Source organism: Aquarana catesbeiana, linkage group LG08 (assembly GCF_042186555.1).
Source record: "Aquarana catesbeiana isolate 2022-GZ linkage group LG08, ASM4218655v1, whole genome shotgun sequence".
Lineage (NCBI taxonomy): Eukaryota > Metazoa > Chordata > Amphibia > Anura > Ranidae > Aquarana > Aquarana catesbeiana.
The window spans coordinates 40,697,045-40,713,092 of record NC_133331.1 but is presented as its reverse complement, the minus strand read 5'-3'; the positions used below and the strand labels follow the sequence as shown (position 1 = coordinate 40,713,092).

General features: G+C 40.6%; 1 protein-coding gene across 1 annotated transcript in view; it reads left to right on the top strand.

Annotated features, from left to right (window-relative positions):
- Positions 1–16,048, top strand: part of DOCK1 (dedicator of cytokinesis 1) — a gene marked incomplete in the record, with an annotated part of 633,434 nt that overhangs the window by 251,363 nt on the left and 366,023 nt on the right. The window contains 1 exon segment of the mRNA XM_073595735.1: positions 2,470–2,578. Coding sequence (XP_073451836.1) covers positions 2,470–2,578 — 109 coding nt within the window.

Here is a 16,048-nt window from a genome sequence, read left to right as displayed (position 1 = left end):
TGCTGCACTTGCAAGGTCCTAGTAAGGGAAATGGCAGGGTCTGAATCCCTTTAGACGTGATTTCCCTTTGGGAGCATCACCAAAATGAAACATTTGCTGCAGGGAATGTCCAAAATCTGACTTGCATCTTGGTGCAGACCACAGGTGTGTGCAGGGGGTTTGCCAGATTTGCCTGGGCACACCGTAATCCCAACGTGCGGTGCCGATTCCCCCTACTGCCTGGGCTTCCCCCCCATGTTTGCCCCACAGTGCTGCTGGCTTCCCTCCTCTCCCCCTGGTTGTTGCAGGGGGTGGGGGATGTTTCAGGATGGAGAGCAGGGGAAGGGGCTAGTAAATATGTAATTTACTGGCCCCCGCCTTTTCTAAATGAACTCGCTCACTGTGTCCATGCATGACTGAAGCATAGCAAACTGTGTTTATTATGCTTCAGTTTTGTGAATGAGCAAAGCCACTCAACACAAAGCACTTCCAATTCATTCTCTGCCTGCCCCAAGAAAGGCATGTGTGTTTGAGCTATGGGGTGCACACCCTAATGAAATAGGCTGCGCACACCTATGGTGCAGACTTCTGGATAAATCAGTGAGCTAATCGCACAAGCAGAAATAGACATTTCTGGGGGGGGGGGTTCTGAACAGCATCTACATAGTAGATGAGGCTAAAAAAAAGACACAAGTCCATCAAGTCCAACCTATGTGTGTGATTATATGTCAGTATTACATTGTATATCCCTGTATGTTGTGGTTGTTCAGGTGCTTATCTAATAGTTTCCTAAAACTATCAATGCCCCCCCCCCCCCCCCCCCCCCTGCTGAGGCCACCGCCTGGGGAAGGGAATTCCACATCCTTGCCGCTCTTACAATAAAGAACCCTCTACGTAGTTTAAGGTTAAACCTCTTTTCTTCTAATTTTTATGAGTGGCCACGCGTTTTGTTAAACTCCCTTCCTTTGAAAAAGTTTTATCCCTATTGTGGGGTCACCAGTACAGTATTTGTATATTGAAATCATATCCCCTCTCAAGAGTCTCTTCTCCAGAGAGAATAAGTTCAGTGCTCGCAACCTTTCCTCATAACTAATATCCTCCAGACTCTTTATTAGCTTTGTTGCCCTTCTTTGTACTCGCTTCATTTCCAGTACATCCTTCCTGAGAACTGGTGCCCAGAACTGGACATCATACTCCAGGTGAGTCTTGACCAGAGTCTTGTAGAGTGGGAGAATTATCGTTTTATCTCTGGAGTTGATCCCCCTTTTAATGCATGCCAATATTCTGTTTGCTTTGTTAGCAGCAGCTTGGCATTGCATGCCATTGCTGAGCCTATCATCTACTAGGACCCCCAGTTCCTTTTCCATTCTAGATTCCCCCAGAGGTTCTCCCCCCCAGTGTATAGATTGCATTCATGTTTTTGCATTATTTTACATTTTTCTACATTGAACCTCATTTGCCATGTAGGTGCCGACCCCATTAATGTGTTCAGATCTTTTTGCAAGGTTTCCATATCCTGCAGAGAAGTTATTGCCCTGCTTAGCTTAGTATCGTCCGCAAATACAGAGCTTGAACTGTTTACCCCATCCTCCAGATCATTTTTGAACAAATACAGAACAAATTCTGTGTACAGAACACCTCCAGGTCGTCATATTGCATTTTACAGCGCTGCAGATTGAAAAAGAATGATCATTTTTTTTCTTTTTCAATAATGTTTATTGAGTTTAACAGGTAAAAGAATACAATGTACATTCCTCAAATATTGAAAAGTAGAAAGATATCGCGGCCAACATGGCCTGTAAAATTTTACAGAAAGAAAATGTCAACTCCACTATTCCAGCATGAAGTGAACCTTGGTTGGTTAATTGTTTACAACGTTAGGCATTATAGAAAATATAACTTGGAGTTATGGCTGTTTAGGTATATATATATATATATATATATATATATATATATATATATATATATATATATATATATATATATATATATATATATATATATATATATATATATATATATATATATATTATTTATATATATATTATTTATATATATATATATGTGTGTGTGTGTGTGTGTGTGTGTATGTATGTGTGTATATATATATATATATATATATATATATATATATATATATATATATATATAGTGTATATATATATAGTGTATATATATTGTCCCTAGAATTGTCTCTGCTTTACTTATGTACTTATCGGGATCATTTTTAATATTCAATTACAATATGACTTGTGAACACACTTCTTCAAGCTACTTTTGCATGATCATTGACTTGCATGAGAAAAAAAAAAAAAAATGATCTGATGCTAATAGGTGCTTATGCACACAGGACCTTACACACCTGTATGTGCAGGCTCTTACAGTGATATCTTTCCCTCTGCCTTTGACATGGAGCATTCTGTAATTTCAGAAAGCCATTTTATTCCTTGGGTTTCAAACTAAGGTTTCTTTTTTTTTTGTCCCTATTAGACTGTATGAAAACAAAGGAGAGGCTGAATTCATGGAGTCTTTGCGGAAGCTGTTCGAATCAATCAATAAGATGACAAGCAGTCAGACCGATCAAACCGTTATAGTTAAGGTACATAAATAAACATATTCAGGTGCTTGACATGACCCCTTTTTATTGTACGATTTGCAGATTTCACATTTGCACATTATTTTATCCTATAGCATATTACCAGACAATGGCTGCTTGACTATTATACCTGTATAAGCTTGATGGAGATTTTGAAACCATGGGCATTACTTTGGTGCCAACACCCCCAACCCCCCCCCAATCACTATGTGTGTCTGTATTAATTTGTGCATATTCAGCCAGAAGGGCATTTGCAAGGTCGGATACTAATTTTGAACAAGAAAACTTGGCTTGCTATCAGCATTCTAATTCATAACAAGCTGTTCAATACAGTTGAGGTCAGGACTCCCAAGTTCCTCCACACCAAATTCATCAAACCATGTCTTTATGGAGCTGGCTTTGTGCACAGGGGCACAGTCATTCTGCAACTGAAATAGACCTTTTGGCCATTAAGTAGGTGTGGTGATCAGGTCATATAGGGGTCGCTTTACTAAAACTGGAGAGTGCAAAATCTGGTGCAGCTCTGCAGAGAAAGCAGTCAGCTTCCAGGTTATTTATTTTTTTTTTTTTCTTTACACGTACGTTGCTAGACTTAATTATAATTATACCAGGATGATGCCGCGTCATCTCCCCCGGCTTTACTAGATGAGTCCCGACCAGCCAGAGCTTCCACCGGCTGATCACAGACCAGATCTGCTTTGTTCGGCTCTGATATAATAACTTTGAAGCAACGACCTTACGTCACTTCCGGTTTACCAATATGTATACCGCATCATTTTTAAAAGTTAAAAGCATTTTATCATACTGACCTTGGTGTGATCAAATGCTTTTAAGGCAGAGGAGGGATCTAAGGTCTTATGTACCCCAGATCTTTCATAAACAGTACCTGCCACATGCCTACTGCTGTCACAAGGGATGTTTACATTCCTTGTGACAGCAATAAAAGTGATCAAAATAAAATAAATAATTAAAATAAACAAAGAGCCCCTGCAGCGCCGCCCCCCCCTCCCCAGCTCGCATGCAAAGGCAACGCACACGTCAGTCTCAGGTGCATGCAAACCGCGATCATCCCATACATGTGAGGTATCACCGCCAATGTCAGATCATGGGTAGTAGTAATCTAGCTCCAGACCTCCTGTATAAATATAAAGTGGTAACCTGTAAAGGCTTTAAAAGCGTTGCTTATGGATAGTAAAATTTATGGCGCTTGTCACCATTGGTATCTATTTACTCGGCATAACATCATCTTCTATCTATTACAAAAAATTTGGGTTTCGTATTGTGTTTTTTTTGCATTAAATTTCAAAAAAGTGTGTTATTTTTTTGGGGGGGGGGGGGGGGATTGAAAAACCGGCACACAAATGGCACGTGACACAAGAATTTGCAAAAGGTTCTAAGAAATTTTCTAGCGAAAAATACTGATTGTTACATTTAAACAAAAAGTGCCAGGAAAGGCCTGGGGGTCAAGTGATTAATTGAGCAAGCTGAAGTTAGAAGCTGATTGGCTACCATGCACAGATGCACCAGATTTTGCACTCTCCAGTTTTAGTAAATCAACCCCAGAGTGTTTGTTTGAGCTATTAACATGTATGCTTTGCCCCTAAACCAGGAAATACAAGCAGTTCTCTCTTATTTTGTCCATGAGATCTCATCTCTATCACATCTGTTGTATGTGAAATATGTTAGCAATGCAAAATACATTAGACTTGTCTGTAAATAAATGTTTATTTCATTTACAGGAAACCTGTGCAGTGAAAATATGAACACTGCAATTGCTGAACTCTCCTTTTAAAAATGCTAGTCTGCTTTCTTTATGCTAATGTATCAACAGAGAAGATAAAACTGATGCGCTGATGCGCTGACATTAGCGCATTATCTCAAAATCTTTAGTGTAACAAGCAAGTGCATGCATTGAGGCTGTTTCTTTTTTTTTTTTTTTTTGTGGATCTGAATGTTTTATTTAAAGCAGAGGTCCACCCACTACTGCAAAAATTAAGCCAGCAGCTACACATACTGCAGCTGCTGACTTTTTAATAATGGGACACTTACCTGTCCTGGAGTCCAGCGATTTAGGCACCGCAGCTGATGTTTCCATCGTCTGTCGGGTGCTGCCCCTGCCAGAGCCAATAGGGGAGCCCGGTAGTGAAGCATTACAGCTTCACGCCAGGTCCCTGCTGCGCATGCCAGAGGCACCCGCTGTGCTCTCACTGGCCTGTCGGCAGGGGAAGGTGGGGCGGCCGAGTGGTGACTGCCGCGGCCGAGACTCCCGGAATTGGGGACAGGTAGGACAGTAAACATTTACAGTATATGGATATCAACTGCGTATTTAGCTGTTTGTCCAAAGTTGTGCTTTAGGACTAATGCCTAGTTTACACTGGCATTGAAAGCAGGCGTATGAAGGGCGTTTTCAACCTCCCTCAAACGCCTATGCAAATGATACTATGGACAGCACGCAGTGCTGTTCACATTATGAAAACATGAAGCATTAGCATCACTTTGCTTCAAAATGAAATCCTTCTGTCGAGTTTGAAAGGAGCTTAGGCAATTCAGCTCCTTTCATTCAAGTCTATGGTAACGCACCAGCATGTGGTTGTGGCGTGGTAAGTACATTACAGCTAATAGGCATTTATGATGCGGATTAAACAAATGTCTACCCAACCGCAAGCGTGCATAGGGCGTTTGGGGGCGCTTTTTTAAAGCTTATCAAAGGCACCTATGAACACACATTAACACTATAGCCACGTTTGATGAGCATCAGTATTTTGAGCAAGTGTGAACAAGATCTTATAGGTGTTGGTTTGCTAAAACTGGAGAGTGCAGAATCTGGTGCAGCTGTGCATGGTAGCCAATTGGCTTCTAACTTCAGTTTGTTTAATTAAAGGATAAGTGCATCTTTCCTATCATGTTACATATTACACCCGTATCCAGGGTGTAACATGTTACTGGTGCATCGGCCCCCGCACAGGCACATCGCTACACTGACAGTCTGCAGGAGCCTGAGATTGCACCTGTGATCTGCTGATTATGGGTGCAATGCTCTGCATGCTCCTAACAAAAAAAATGCATTTTTTTTTTTTACCTGCAGAAACATGTGTATTTATTTTTTAACAAATCTGAACTTATCCTTTAAGCTTAAAAAAAACCCAAAAAACTGGAAGCGGATTTCTATCCAGAGCTGCAACAGATTTTGCATGTCCCAGTTTTTAGTAAATCAATCCCTAATGTACTCAAAAGTGGTATTAGGACAAGACCATAGATTACAACTTACTGATTCCTGAAGGCAAATGGATGGAGCAAAGAAAAGCATCACTTCTCTGCTAACTGTTTATATGTCAGTAACTAGAAAATTGCAGTAGAGAAAAAAAAAAGCATGGATCCAAAGTGTTTGCTATGAGCCAAAAAAAGGAAAGAAGTCAAGAAATTGCCTGAAGCGATTCAAGCCTTTTTTTTCTCTTTTTTCCCAGGGTAATAAGTGGAGTTTAAGATTTCTGGCCTTTCAAACACTGATTAGCATGGCAGCACAGTAACGTGAAAAACAAGTGATATATTTGATTAATATCAGAGTGCGGAGATGGCAAAATGGATTTGCAGTTGTGCTGGAGGAAGGGTGTTAGCAAAAAAAATCTATTGAGCAATTCACATCGGGCTGTTTTGGTAGCAGAGAAAGAAGTAAAGCATTGCTAATCATGGAATGACTTATAGGTTTATGTAAATGACTTTTGTTTTCATCTCTGGCACTTAAGAACGTAAGGCCAATCAATTCTCTTTGAAGGCTTCATTTGTATTAAGCAAGACTGTGCCATTTGTGTTTTGGATTGGGGATACATGGACAAGTATTGACTGCTGATTACAGTTACCATATGACAGTTCAATTTAGCCTGAGCTCCTGGGACAGGGACTGGTGAGGGTTGGAAGGTTAATTAGACACATATGTTTCCATAGGTGATTGCAGGGAGGTGGATGTGGAGGTTGTCTCTCATTTATACAGGTAAGGCCCCTTTCACACATGCGGACCGTATGTCCGTATTTCATCCATCCGTTTTCGAATGAAATACGGACATACATGCATCCCTATGGGATAGCGGGTGTCAGCGGATGTACATCCGCTAACACCCAATGTCGTCCGCCTCCGCTCTCGTCCGATTCTGCGGACGGAAGAAAATCCTATTTTTCTATTCGTCTGCAGAGCGGATCGGAGGAACACGGACAGACGGTCCGTGTTCCTCCGATCCCCCATAGGGGAGAGCGGAGATCTGACAGGGCGGTCCCTGCACAGTGTGCGGGTCCCGCCCTGTCATCTGCCTGCTCAGCTGGGGAAAGCGGAGCGATCCCCGCTGAGCAGCGGATAAACACGGGGCGGATCAACACGGATCCGTCCCGTGTGAAAGGGGCCTAAGAGGTGAAACATATGGATCTAATGAAGTCATTTAGTGAGAGTTCAATTTAAATGTTCTGTCCACCAAAAAGCTATATTTTGTTTCTTGGTAGCTGCTGTAAAGTTTTAACTACTTAAGGCCCCTTTTCACGCAAATGGACCGATCGGGTCCGCCTGTCAGGTTTTCAGGAGGACCTGATCGGACCATCCATTGCTCTCTATGGCAAGATCCAATCTTTTTCCCCATCCATCTATCGGATCGGATGACAGTCGGATGGAAAACAGACAGGCGGTCTGTTTTCATCTGATAGCCCATAGAGGACAGCGGGCGGTGTCCGCTCTGCATCAGTGGAGCAACGGACCTGTGGAGACACGGACCTGTCATCCGCCTGCTTAGCGGGGATCAGTGGAGAGATGGTGGATCCGCTGGCAGACTCCGCCAGGGTGAAAGGGGCTAGATGGTTTCTCATAGCTCTGGAAAACTGTTGGCAAGATATGCTACAGCCTTAATGGGCCCCACTGTCTCTATGTATTTTTAGTGTTCTGGAATATGCAACAGCAGACATGAGAGCAGAACTAGGAACAAACGAAGGGGGAAATCTCAGAGGTGAAGGTCCAGGAAATATAGGAAACCTCAGGACTTGTTATCTATTGAATGGCTGTCTTTATTATTTTTTTTTTAAATAGGAGTATATTTATCTGTCTTTTTTTCAGTGGGGGAATTTGTGCACTAGTCTATTATGAAGGGCTTCAAATAAACTGCTTATACGCTTTTCAGCTTATAGGTGTGTGTGTTTTGTTTCTTTTTCTTTTTTCTTTAGGCCTCATGCACACTGGATGTTAAAATAACATTGTAAAAATGCCAGTAGCTTTGCAGTGAGTCTTTCAACGTTTTTCTAAATTTTTCAACGTTTTTTAACGTTTTTGCAATAGCGTTTATTATCATTTTTCTGCGTTAGCTTTTTTAGCATTTTTTTTTTTGAATGGATCAAAAACATTAAACGCTGGTGAGCCACTCTTTTGATCGTTTATCCACATTTATCAGCGTTTATGTGCATTTAACGTTTTTAAACGTTTTTTGTGGTCAGAAAAACAGCTCCTGAATGGCACTGCTGATAAATGTCCAAAAACGTCCACATGTGCATGGACACATAGGATCACAGAGGGGAGTTTATGGGCTGTTTAAAAAAAAAAAAAAAAAAAAAAAAGCACCTGAACTCCCAAAAACAGCCATTTATGAGCTTCAGTGTGCATGGAGCCTAACAGTCTTGGTTTTACAAATAGTTATTAACATGATAAAGGATTCCTGGAGTACTGTGCTAGCTAAAGAGACAGCACAGTATAAGCCTACACTTAGGCAGTATTTACCAGCCTGAAAGCTCTAACTGAGCTGTCTGTTAAGGGATGACTGGTCTCTAAGACTTGATCAGCTTGAGCTGATGAGTCCTGTTAACTGCCTATTTCAGCAAACCTTAAAGGATAAGTTCACCTTTTAATAAAAAATAATAAATGTACATTTTTTTGCAGGTGAAAAAAGTATGTTTTATTTTTTTTTTTCAGGCAACCTGCAGAGGATTGCACCTGCGATCAGCAGGTCATGGGTGAAATGCAGGGCTCCTGCAAACTTTCAAGATGACTTTCTGCCTGTACCACATACAGGTAGGCAGTTATTTTAGAGCAGGAAAAATCCATGAACTATCAGTGCCACCAGTGCCTTTGCAGTTCATTAAGAACTACAAGCCATCAGCCATTGTGATAGTTCATTCACAGAAAACTGTAAAAGAATAATGCTGGCGGGTTGGGGACGGAGCCCCATTTGGCCGCTTTCTTCTCAAAACGTGACAGCAGGTGTGGGGAGAAAATCCACAGAGATTGGTGGAATGGTTGGCAGGAGAAAGTGGAACAAGTTGCATGTTCCACCTTAAATATGGGTGTAATATGTAGAATGTTCCCTAAGCTGAACTTATCCTTAAAGCCCAAATAAATATTCATAAAAAGGTGAAATTGGAATTTACAAATATTTCTTCCTGGAAATTTAATTGAGAAAGACATGGAAAAAGGGGACAGTTTGCCTCCATCTACAGTCTAGTTGCCCCTGCTATTGGCCTAGTGTACCTTTCTCACACAAGGTCGCCCAAATGAAATGCATTCTGGAAGTACAAAAAAAGTAGAAATGGGCAAAATGAAACAAGTAATAAAATATCCCAAGAATTTTTTTTTTTCCTTTTGTAGTATGTTTCTGAATAACTATCGCTCAATTTGTATAACATCTGTCCAAAATGCTAACATAAGTAGTTCCACACCCCCAGCTTAGCTTGGAGCTTCCCTGTGCCATGTTTTCACTTGTATATCTCCTTGAAACAATCCATCAGTAGTGAAAGGGGTAATTGTTTTCAATACAGTATTCAGCTAAGCCAGTTTTAATATTCTACAACAGGGTGATCAAAGCAGTCTCCAAATATTACAATACTAGAAAACAGTCTTGAATAACATTCATCTTGTTCTCCCAGTTGTGCTTCTCTTGGCACGTTATCTCAGAAGTCAACAAAGTAGATGGCCTTAGGTGTTAACCTTTTTTATCCATCACTTCCATTAAATAACCAATTAATTAAAGTGGTATTTACAAGGTTTCCTGGTCTATGGCAAGCATCATGTGAATCAAAGGAACCCTCTTGTGAGGGTTATGTCCTTTATCTCTCAGTGTGACCTTAATGTGTTAATGGAGCTTATTTTATTTCATAAGTTTTTTTTATTGATCACCTTCCCCAGGGGGCAATGTCTGGTTTACTGAATGACAATTCACAATTGTTTAAAGTGGATGTAAACCTAATTGAATGACATTTAATTTGCTACATGTTTCTGTGCATTATAAACAGTTGGCGTTTTCTTGTTCTAAAATGTGTGTTTTCATCTTCTTTTTTTTTATATTTGGTGCATCTAAATGCAGTTTATTTCCTACAGCCACTTTTTGTCTTTTTGTCTTTATACACTCCAGGGATGGCTGCATGGCATTTTTTTAGAGTGGGTTTCTTGATGGTGACAACAGTGGACCACATTTACTTGTAGTTTCCATCAGAAACCCATGTCACCTCTATTCACATGTTGGTCTTTGTACTTTTTTTGATACATTTAATTAAACCCATTGGAAATTAAACCCATGTCAGAGAGACACAGCAGGAGCACAGTTAGACAGGGACAGAGCATTGTTACTCTATAACAAAAAAAGGACCTTTAGGCTGGGTACAAACTATTGCGATTGGATGTGGGGAAACCCTGTGGAAGGGAATTCCACATCCTTGCCGCTCTTCCAGTAAAGAACCCTCTACGTAGTTTAAGGTTAAACCTCTTTTCTTCTAATTTTAATGAGTGGCCACATGTCTTGTTAAACTCCCTTCCGCGAAAAAGTCACCAGTATGGTATTTGTAAATCGTCACCAGTACGGTATTTGTAAATTGGAATCGTATCCCCTCTTAAGCCTCTCTTCTCCAGAGAGAAATAGTTCAGTGCTCGCAACCTTTCTTTATAACTAATATCCTCCAGACCCCTTATTAGATTTGTTGCCCTTCTTTGTACTCGCTCCATTTCCAGTACATCCTTCCTGAGGACTGGTGCCCAGAACTGGACATCATACTCCAGGTGAGGCCGGACCAGAGTCTTGTAGAGCGGGAGAATTATCGTTTTATCTCTTGAGTTAATCCCCTTTTTAATGCATGCCAATATTCTGTTTGCTTTGTTAGCAGCAGCTTGGTATTGCATGCCATTGCTGAGCCTATCATCTACTAGGACCCCAAGGTCCTTTTCCATCCTAGATTCCCCCAGAGGTTCTCCCCCAGTCAGTAGATTGCATTCATAGTTTTGCCACCCAAATGCATTATTTTAAAATTTTCTACATTGAACCTCATTTGCCATGTAGTTGCCCACCCCGTTAATTGTTCAGATCTTTTTGCAAGGTTTCCACATCCTGCAGAGAAGTTATTGCCCTGCTTAGCTTAGTGTCTTCCACAAATAAAGAGATCGAACTGTTTATCCCATCCTCCAGGTCGTTTATAAACAACTTAAACAGGATTGGTCCCAGGACAGAACCCTGGGGACCCCACTACCTACCCCTGACCATTCCAAGTACTCCCCATTTATCACCACCCTCTGAACTCGCCCCTGTAGCCAGTTTTCAATCCATGTACTCACCCTTTGGTCCATGCCAACGGACCTTACTTTGTACAGTAAATGTTTATGGGGAACTGTGCCAAAAGCTTTTACAAATTGGGTTACATCTGTTTTTTTATGATTTAAAGTTGAAAAAAATTACAATAAAAATACAAAGGACAGAAGCATAACCATTGAATATAGATAATCGTCTTACATCAAAAGAGATGTTCAGTACTCACAATAAGATGAGAATTTAAGGCACAGCTAGTTAAACTAAGAAATTAAACTAAGGAATTAAGCTAAGAAATCATGATACATAATGGGCGAGATTTACTAAAACTGGAGCGTGCAAAACCTGGTGCAGCTGTGCATAGAAACCAATCCGCTTCCAGGTTTTGTTGACCAAGCTTAATTAAACAAGCTAAATTTAGAAACTGGCTATCAAGCAGATTCTGAATGCTCCTGTTTTTGGTAAATCTCTCCCAATGTGTCTCAAACGGCAACCTTGAAAGCACAACATATGGCCTTGTGCACACTGGACGTTTTTACAGCTGCTGTTTTTGGCTTCAGATGATTTTTTTCTGCAGCTAATAAATGCTACAGCATGTTATCCTATTAGTCCATGCACACACAGGCTGTTATCAGCAGTTTTTGGCAGGGGCAATCTCTGGCTGGGAAAAACTCAGAACCTTGTGGGTTTTGAAAGGAGATTTTCAGCTGTAAAAATGCTCTAACTCTGAAAAAAGCTTAATGCTGAAAAATTCCGCTATTTGTCATTTATCAGATTTTTTTGAGCCATAAGCTTTTATGGGAGTGTAACTTTGTTAGAAAAAGCTAAAAAAAAGCTGAAAAATGCTATTGCAAAAAAACTAATTCTACAGTTAACACTACTGGCTTTTTTTATAACATCCAGTGTGCATGAGGCCTACGGGTAATACAACAGATTACAGGGGTGTGGAATAAAGGAATTAAAACCATGGGAAGTACATCAGAAAATAGGAGACTAGTTTTGCTGTATCAAATGAGATGAAATAATATCATAAGAGTTGGGGGTCAAATTGGAGAGAAAGGGTGAACAATCTCAATTTTGATTAAAGGAGCCTACACTATCTCCAACCTTGGCTATAAGAGACTCCATTCTCTGTACTGCTGAGATAGCATTTATGAGTTGTCTGTGATGTGGGTTTGGTATCAATTTTTGAGGGGCAGTCGGACTGTAATTGCCCGGTTATTTTTTTTTATGCTTTGGGAATACCTGGGAAAGGCAAACCGAGAAGGCAGTGAATGGGATCTAGAGGCAAAACTTGGCCCAATATTTGTAGCACAGATACCCAAAAAGGTTTTTATAAGGGGGAATTGCCAGAAAATATGGTATAGGGTACCAGTGGCCTGGCCTACATCTATGTTAAAATTGCAAAAAAAACAGCTGACAGTTCCTGGCAGTAATTCAAATAGGTTATAAAACAAAAGTTGAAGTGGCAGTTGCTAGTTCTAATGAAGCAGATCCTTGGCCAACCATCATGTTGGGCTATAAAATCACCAGCAGGGTTCCTATATACAATATATTGTCAAAAGTATTGGGACACCTGCCTTTACATGAACTTTCATAGCGTCTTAGTCCGTAGGGTTCAATATTGAGTTGACCCACCCTTTGCAGCTTCAACTCCTCTGGGAAGGCTGTCCACAAGGTTTAGGAGTGTGTCTATGGGAATGTTTGTCCATTCTTCCAGTAGCGCATTTGTGAGGTCAGGCACTGATGTTGGACAAGAAGGCCTGGCTCGCATTCTATGCTCTAATTCATCCCAAAGGTGTGCTATCAGGTTGAGGTCAGGACTCTGTGCAGGCCAGTTAAGTTCCTCCACCCCAAACTCGCTCATCAATATGTTTATGGGCCTTGCTTTGTGCACTGGTCCAAATCATTTGGTGGAGGGGGGGATTATAGTGTGCGGTTGTTTTTCAGGGGTAGGGGTTGGGCTTGGGCCCTTAGTTCCAGTGAAGGGAACTCTTAAGGCGTCAGCATACCAAGGCATTTTGGACAATTTCATGCTGCCAACTTTGTGGGAACACTTTGGGGATGGTTGCGTGGCAGTGCACAAGGTCCATAAGGACATGGATGAACAAGTTTGGGGTGGAGGAACTTGACTGACCTGCACAGAGTTTTGGCCTCAACCCAATAGAACACCTTTGGGATGAAATAGAGCGGAGACTGCGAGCCAGGCCTTCTCGTTCACATCAGTGCCTGACCTCACAAATGCACTTCAGAAAAAATAAGTGTATACGTGCTGCAACCCTCAAACATAAAAGCTCCACCCGGTGCTCAGACCTTGAGGCTGCTGACACCTCCAACATACCAGAATAAGGAAAGGGATGATCGGCACTCAGGATGACATCCAAAATAGTATTACTTTATTAAATACATGTACAGAGCTGTAAAACAACAACGCGTTTTGGATGTTAGTCCTTAATCACGTATTTACTAAAGGAATACTGTTTTGGATGTCATCCTGAGTGCTAACCATCCCTTTCCTTATTCTGCCTCAGAAGGAATGGTCAATCTTTCCCATAGACACACTCCTAAACCTTGTGGACAGCCTTCCCAGAAGAGTTGAAGCTGTTAGAGCTGCAAAGGGAGGGCAAACTCAATACTGAACCCTACGGACTAAGACTGGGATGCCATTAAAGTTCATGTAAAGACAGGTGTCCCAATATTTTTGACAATATTTTTGACAATATAGTGCATATATGTATGCAAATGCTTTTTTTTTTTTTTTTTTTTATTCCGTTTAGGATTGCATAAGATTTAGAGCCTTTGACACGTTTTTATTGCTGGCTGGGAGATTCACCCCATTTGTCCTGATGACCAATGTTGCTGAGACAGAAATTGAGGGGCAATTCAAAATTCTAGGGATGTCACCAGAGGTGGGGGAAAATCCTCAATTGGCTTCAAATCCAGTGACCGTTTGTTCTTATTTTCTGTTACAAGGAAGTGAAGGGATATCTCTGCCATGGCGCACCTGCAGCAAAAAATAACCAGACATTGGTTTTAACACTTTCCTATGCCATCTAAAACCTGTTCTTGGCTATACATACCCTTTTACAGTTAAGGTGGAATTTGAGGCGGGTAGCTACGTACACATTTTAAGTACATATACTGTATACTTACTGTGATTCTTTTTATCCAGTCTTGTGATTCACAAACTGCACTGCTAGGAAGATGTCCATTATTTCTGGATCCACTTTCCAGCTACGTGGGTCACCTACATGTTCATTGGACAGAGGTGTTATGGTGGTGAATTAATGTACACAGTCCTGGTTGGTGGTGGAGATGTAACATAGGAAGCTGCAAAGCTGAGCCAGGAAATGGTTATCACCTGCCTGGCAATGCGAGTGAATGATGAGACTGGCTGAAATTAATTACAGATGCTGGGCAGACGGAAATGGTCAAAATATATGTATTCCAAGGTCTATTTAGCAATGTGGCTGCTGTTACACTTTAATGGATATACAGTATATTCCCACGATCTGCAGTTTCATTGCTTCTAATTTTGTTCACCTACATTACCATGTGCAGGTCTTGAATGAAGTAAACTGTTTTATTTCTGCTCTTTTTAGATTTATCTCTCTTATTTTCTTCCTGTTCCATCAAATAACCATGTTATTGGGCCCTTTGAGATTTGTGATCAGTAGAAAAGCTTTGTTTGTCAGCCCCATGTGAATAATTCTTGTGCCCGTGACTGTTGTTATTGTATCCTGTATAGGGTCTATGTAGATAGATTGTCGCTTGTTCAGATTAAACCATTTAACACTATGGGACACGTGTGATAAATCTCCCAATGACTGTGATTAGGTAACAAGTCAAAAAATAATTCCAGAAAGCACAATTGCCGGTTCTCTCTGGTTTTGAAAATACAAATAAACAGTTTCAAGCACTGATAAACTTTTTGTATCAAAGTCGTATTATGTTTTTTATTTTTTAACATAGAGATGCAAATGTCTTGGCTCACATTCACACCTGAGCATTTTGGGAACACATGACCCCAGTTGTTTATGCGCATTTTGTGCTTGTTTTCGTGCAACATGAAAAGGGCAGCCCATTCATTCAATAGATTGCCCTATATGCAACAATGCGTCAAAGTAGCTCATTATTATTATTATTTAAGGTACTTGTATAGCGCTGTCAATTTACACAGTGCTTTACATATACATTGTACATTCACATCAGTCCCTACCCTCAAGTAGCTTACAATCTAAGGTCCCTAACTCATATACTAGGGCCAATTTAAACAGAAGCCAATTAACCTACCAGCATGTCTTTGGAGTGCTCATGTAGCTTTTTGGGCCTTGAACTTCTCACGTTTAACTGTGTATTTCGATACGTTTGCTGTGCAGAAAAATAAGCATCCGCTTGGCGCGTTTGGGGTGCCCTTGACAATAAATGACACAGCAAGCACGATGCACTTTTTGTGCACGTTCATCAAACGAACATGCAAGTGTAAATAAGACCTCAAGGTAATTTAGAGCACATTGGCATGTATGCTGTAATTCCTAGAGTGTTTTTAAATGCCAGATTGTCTCGTTTCACAGGTAGATGGTGAATACTTGAAATACTTATGAAGCCTCCCTTGTCAATTTTTCCTCTTCTTTCTTTCTTTTTTTTTTTTTTTTTTTCGATTTATTTGTGTCTTCAACAGTATGGATTATCAGTTTTTTTTTTTTATGCAGGTACCAGTCTACCTCCATACTGTTAGCCTTTTATTTGGTTGCTTGTTTGTAATCTAGCCTTTTTGCTATTACAAATCGAAACTCTATCAAATTGTCCTAAAATGTTTCTGACAACCAGAAGTCACACTCTGCCTTGAACCTGTGAACATTGTAGAGCTATCAAAGTAAGAACTAACTATGTAGTACGGCTTCAAAAAGCAGACTTGATTACCCCACTTGTGCAAAGAGCT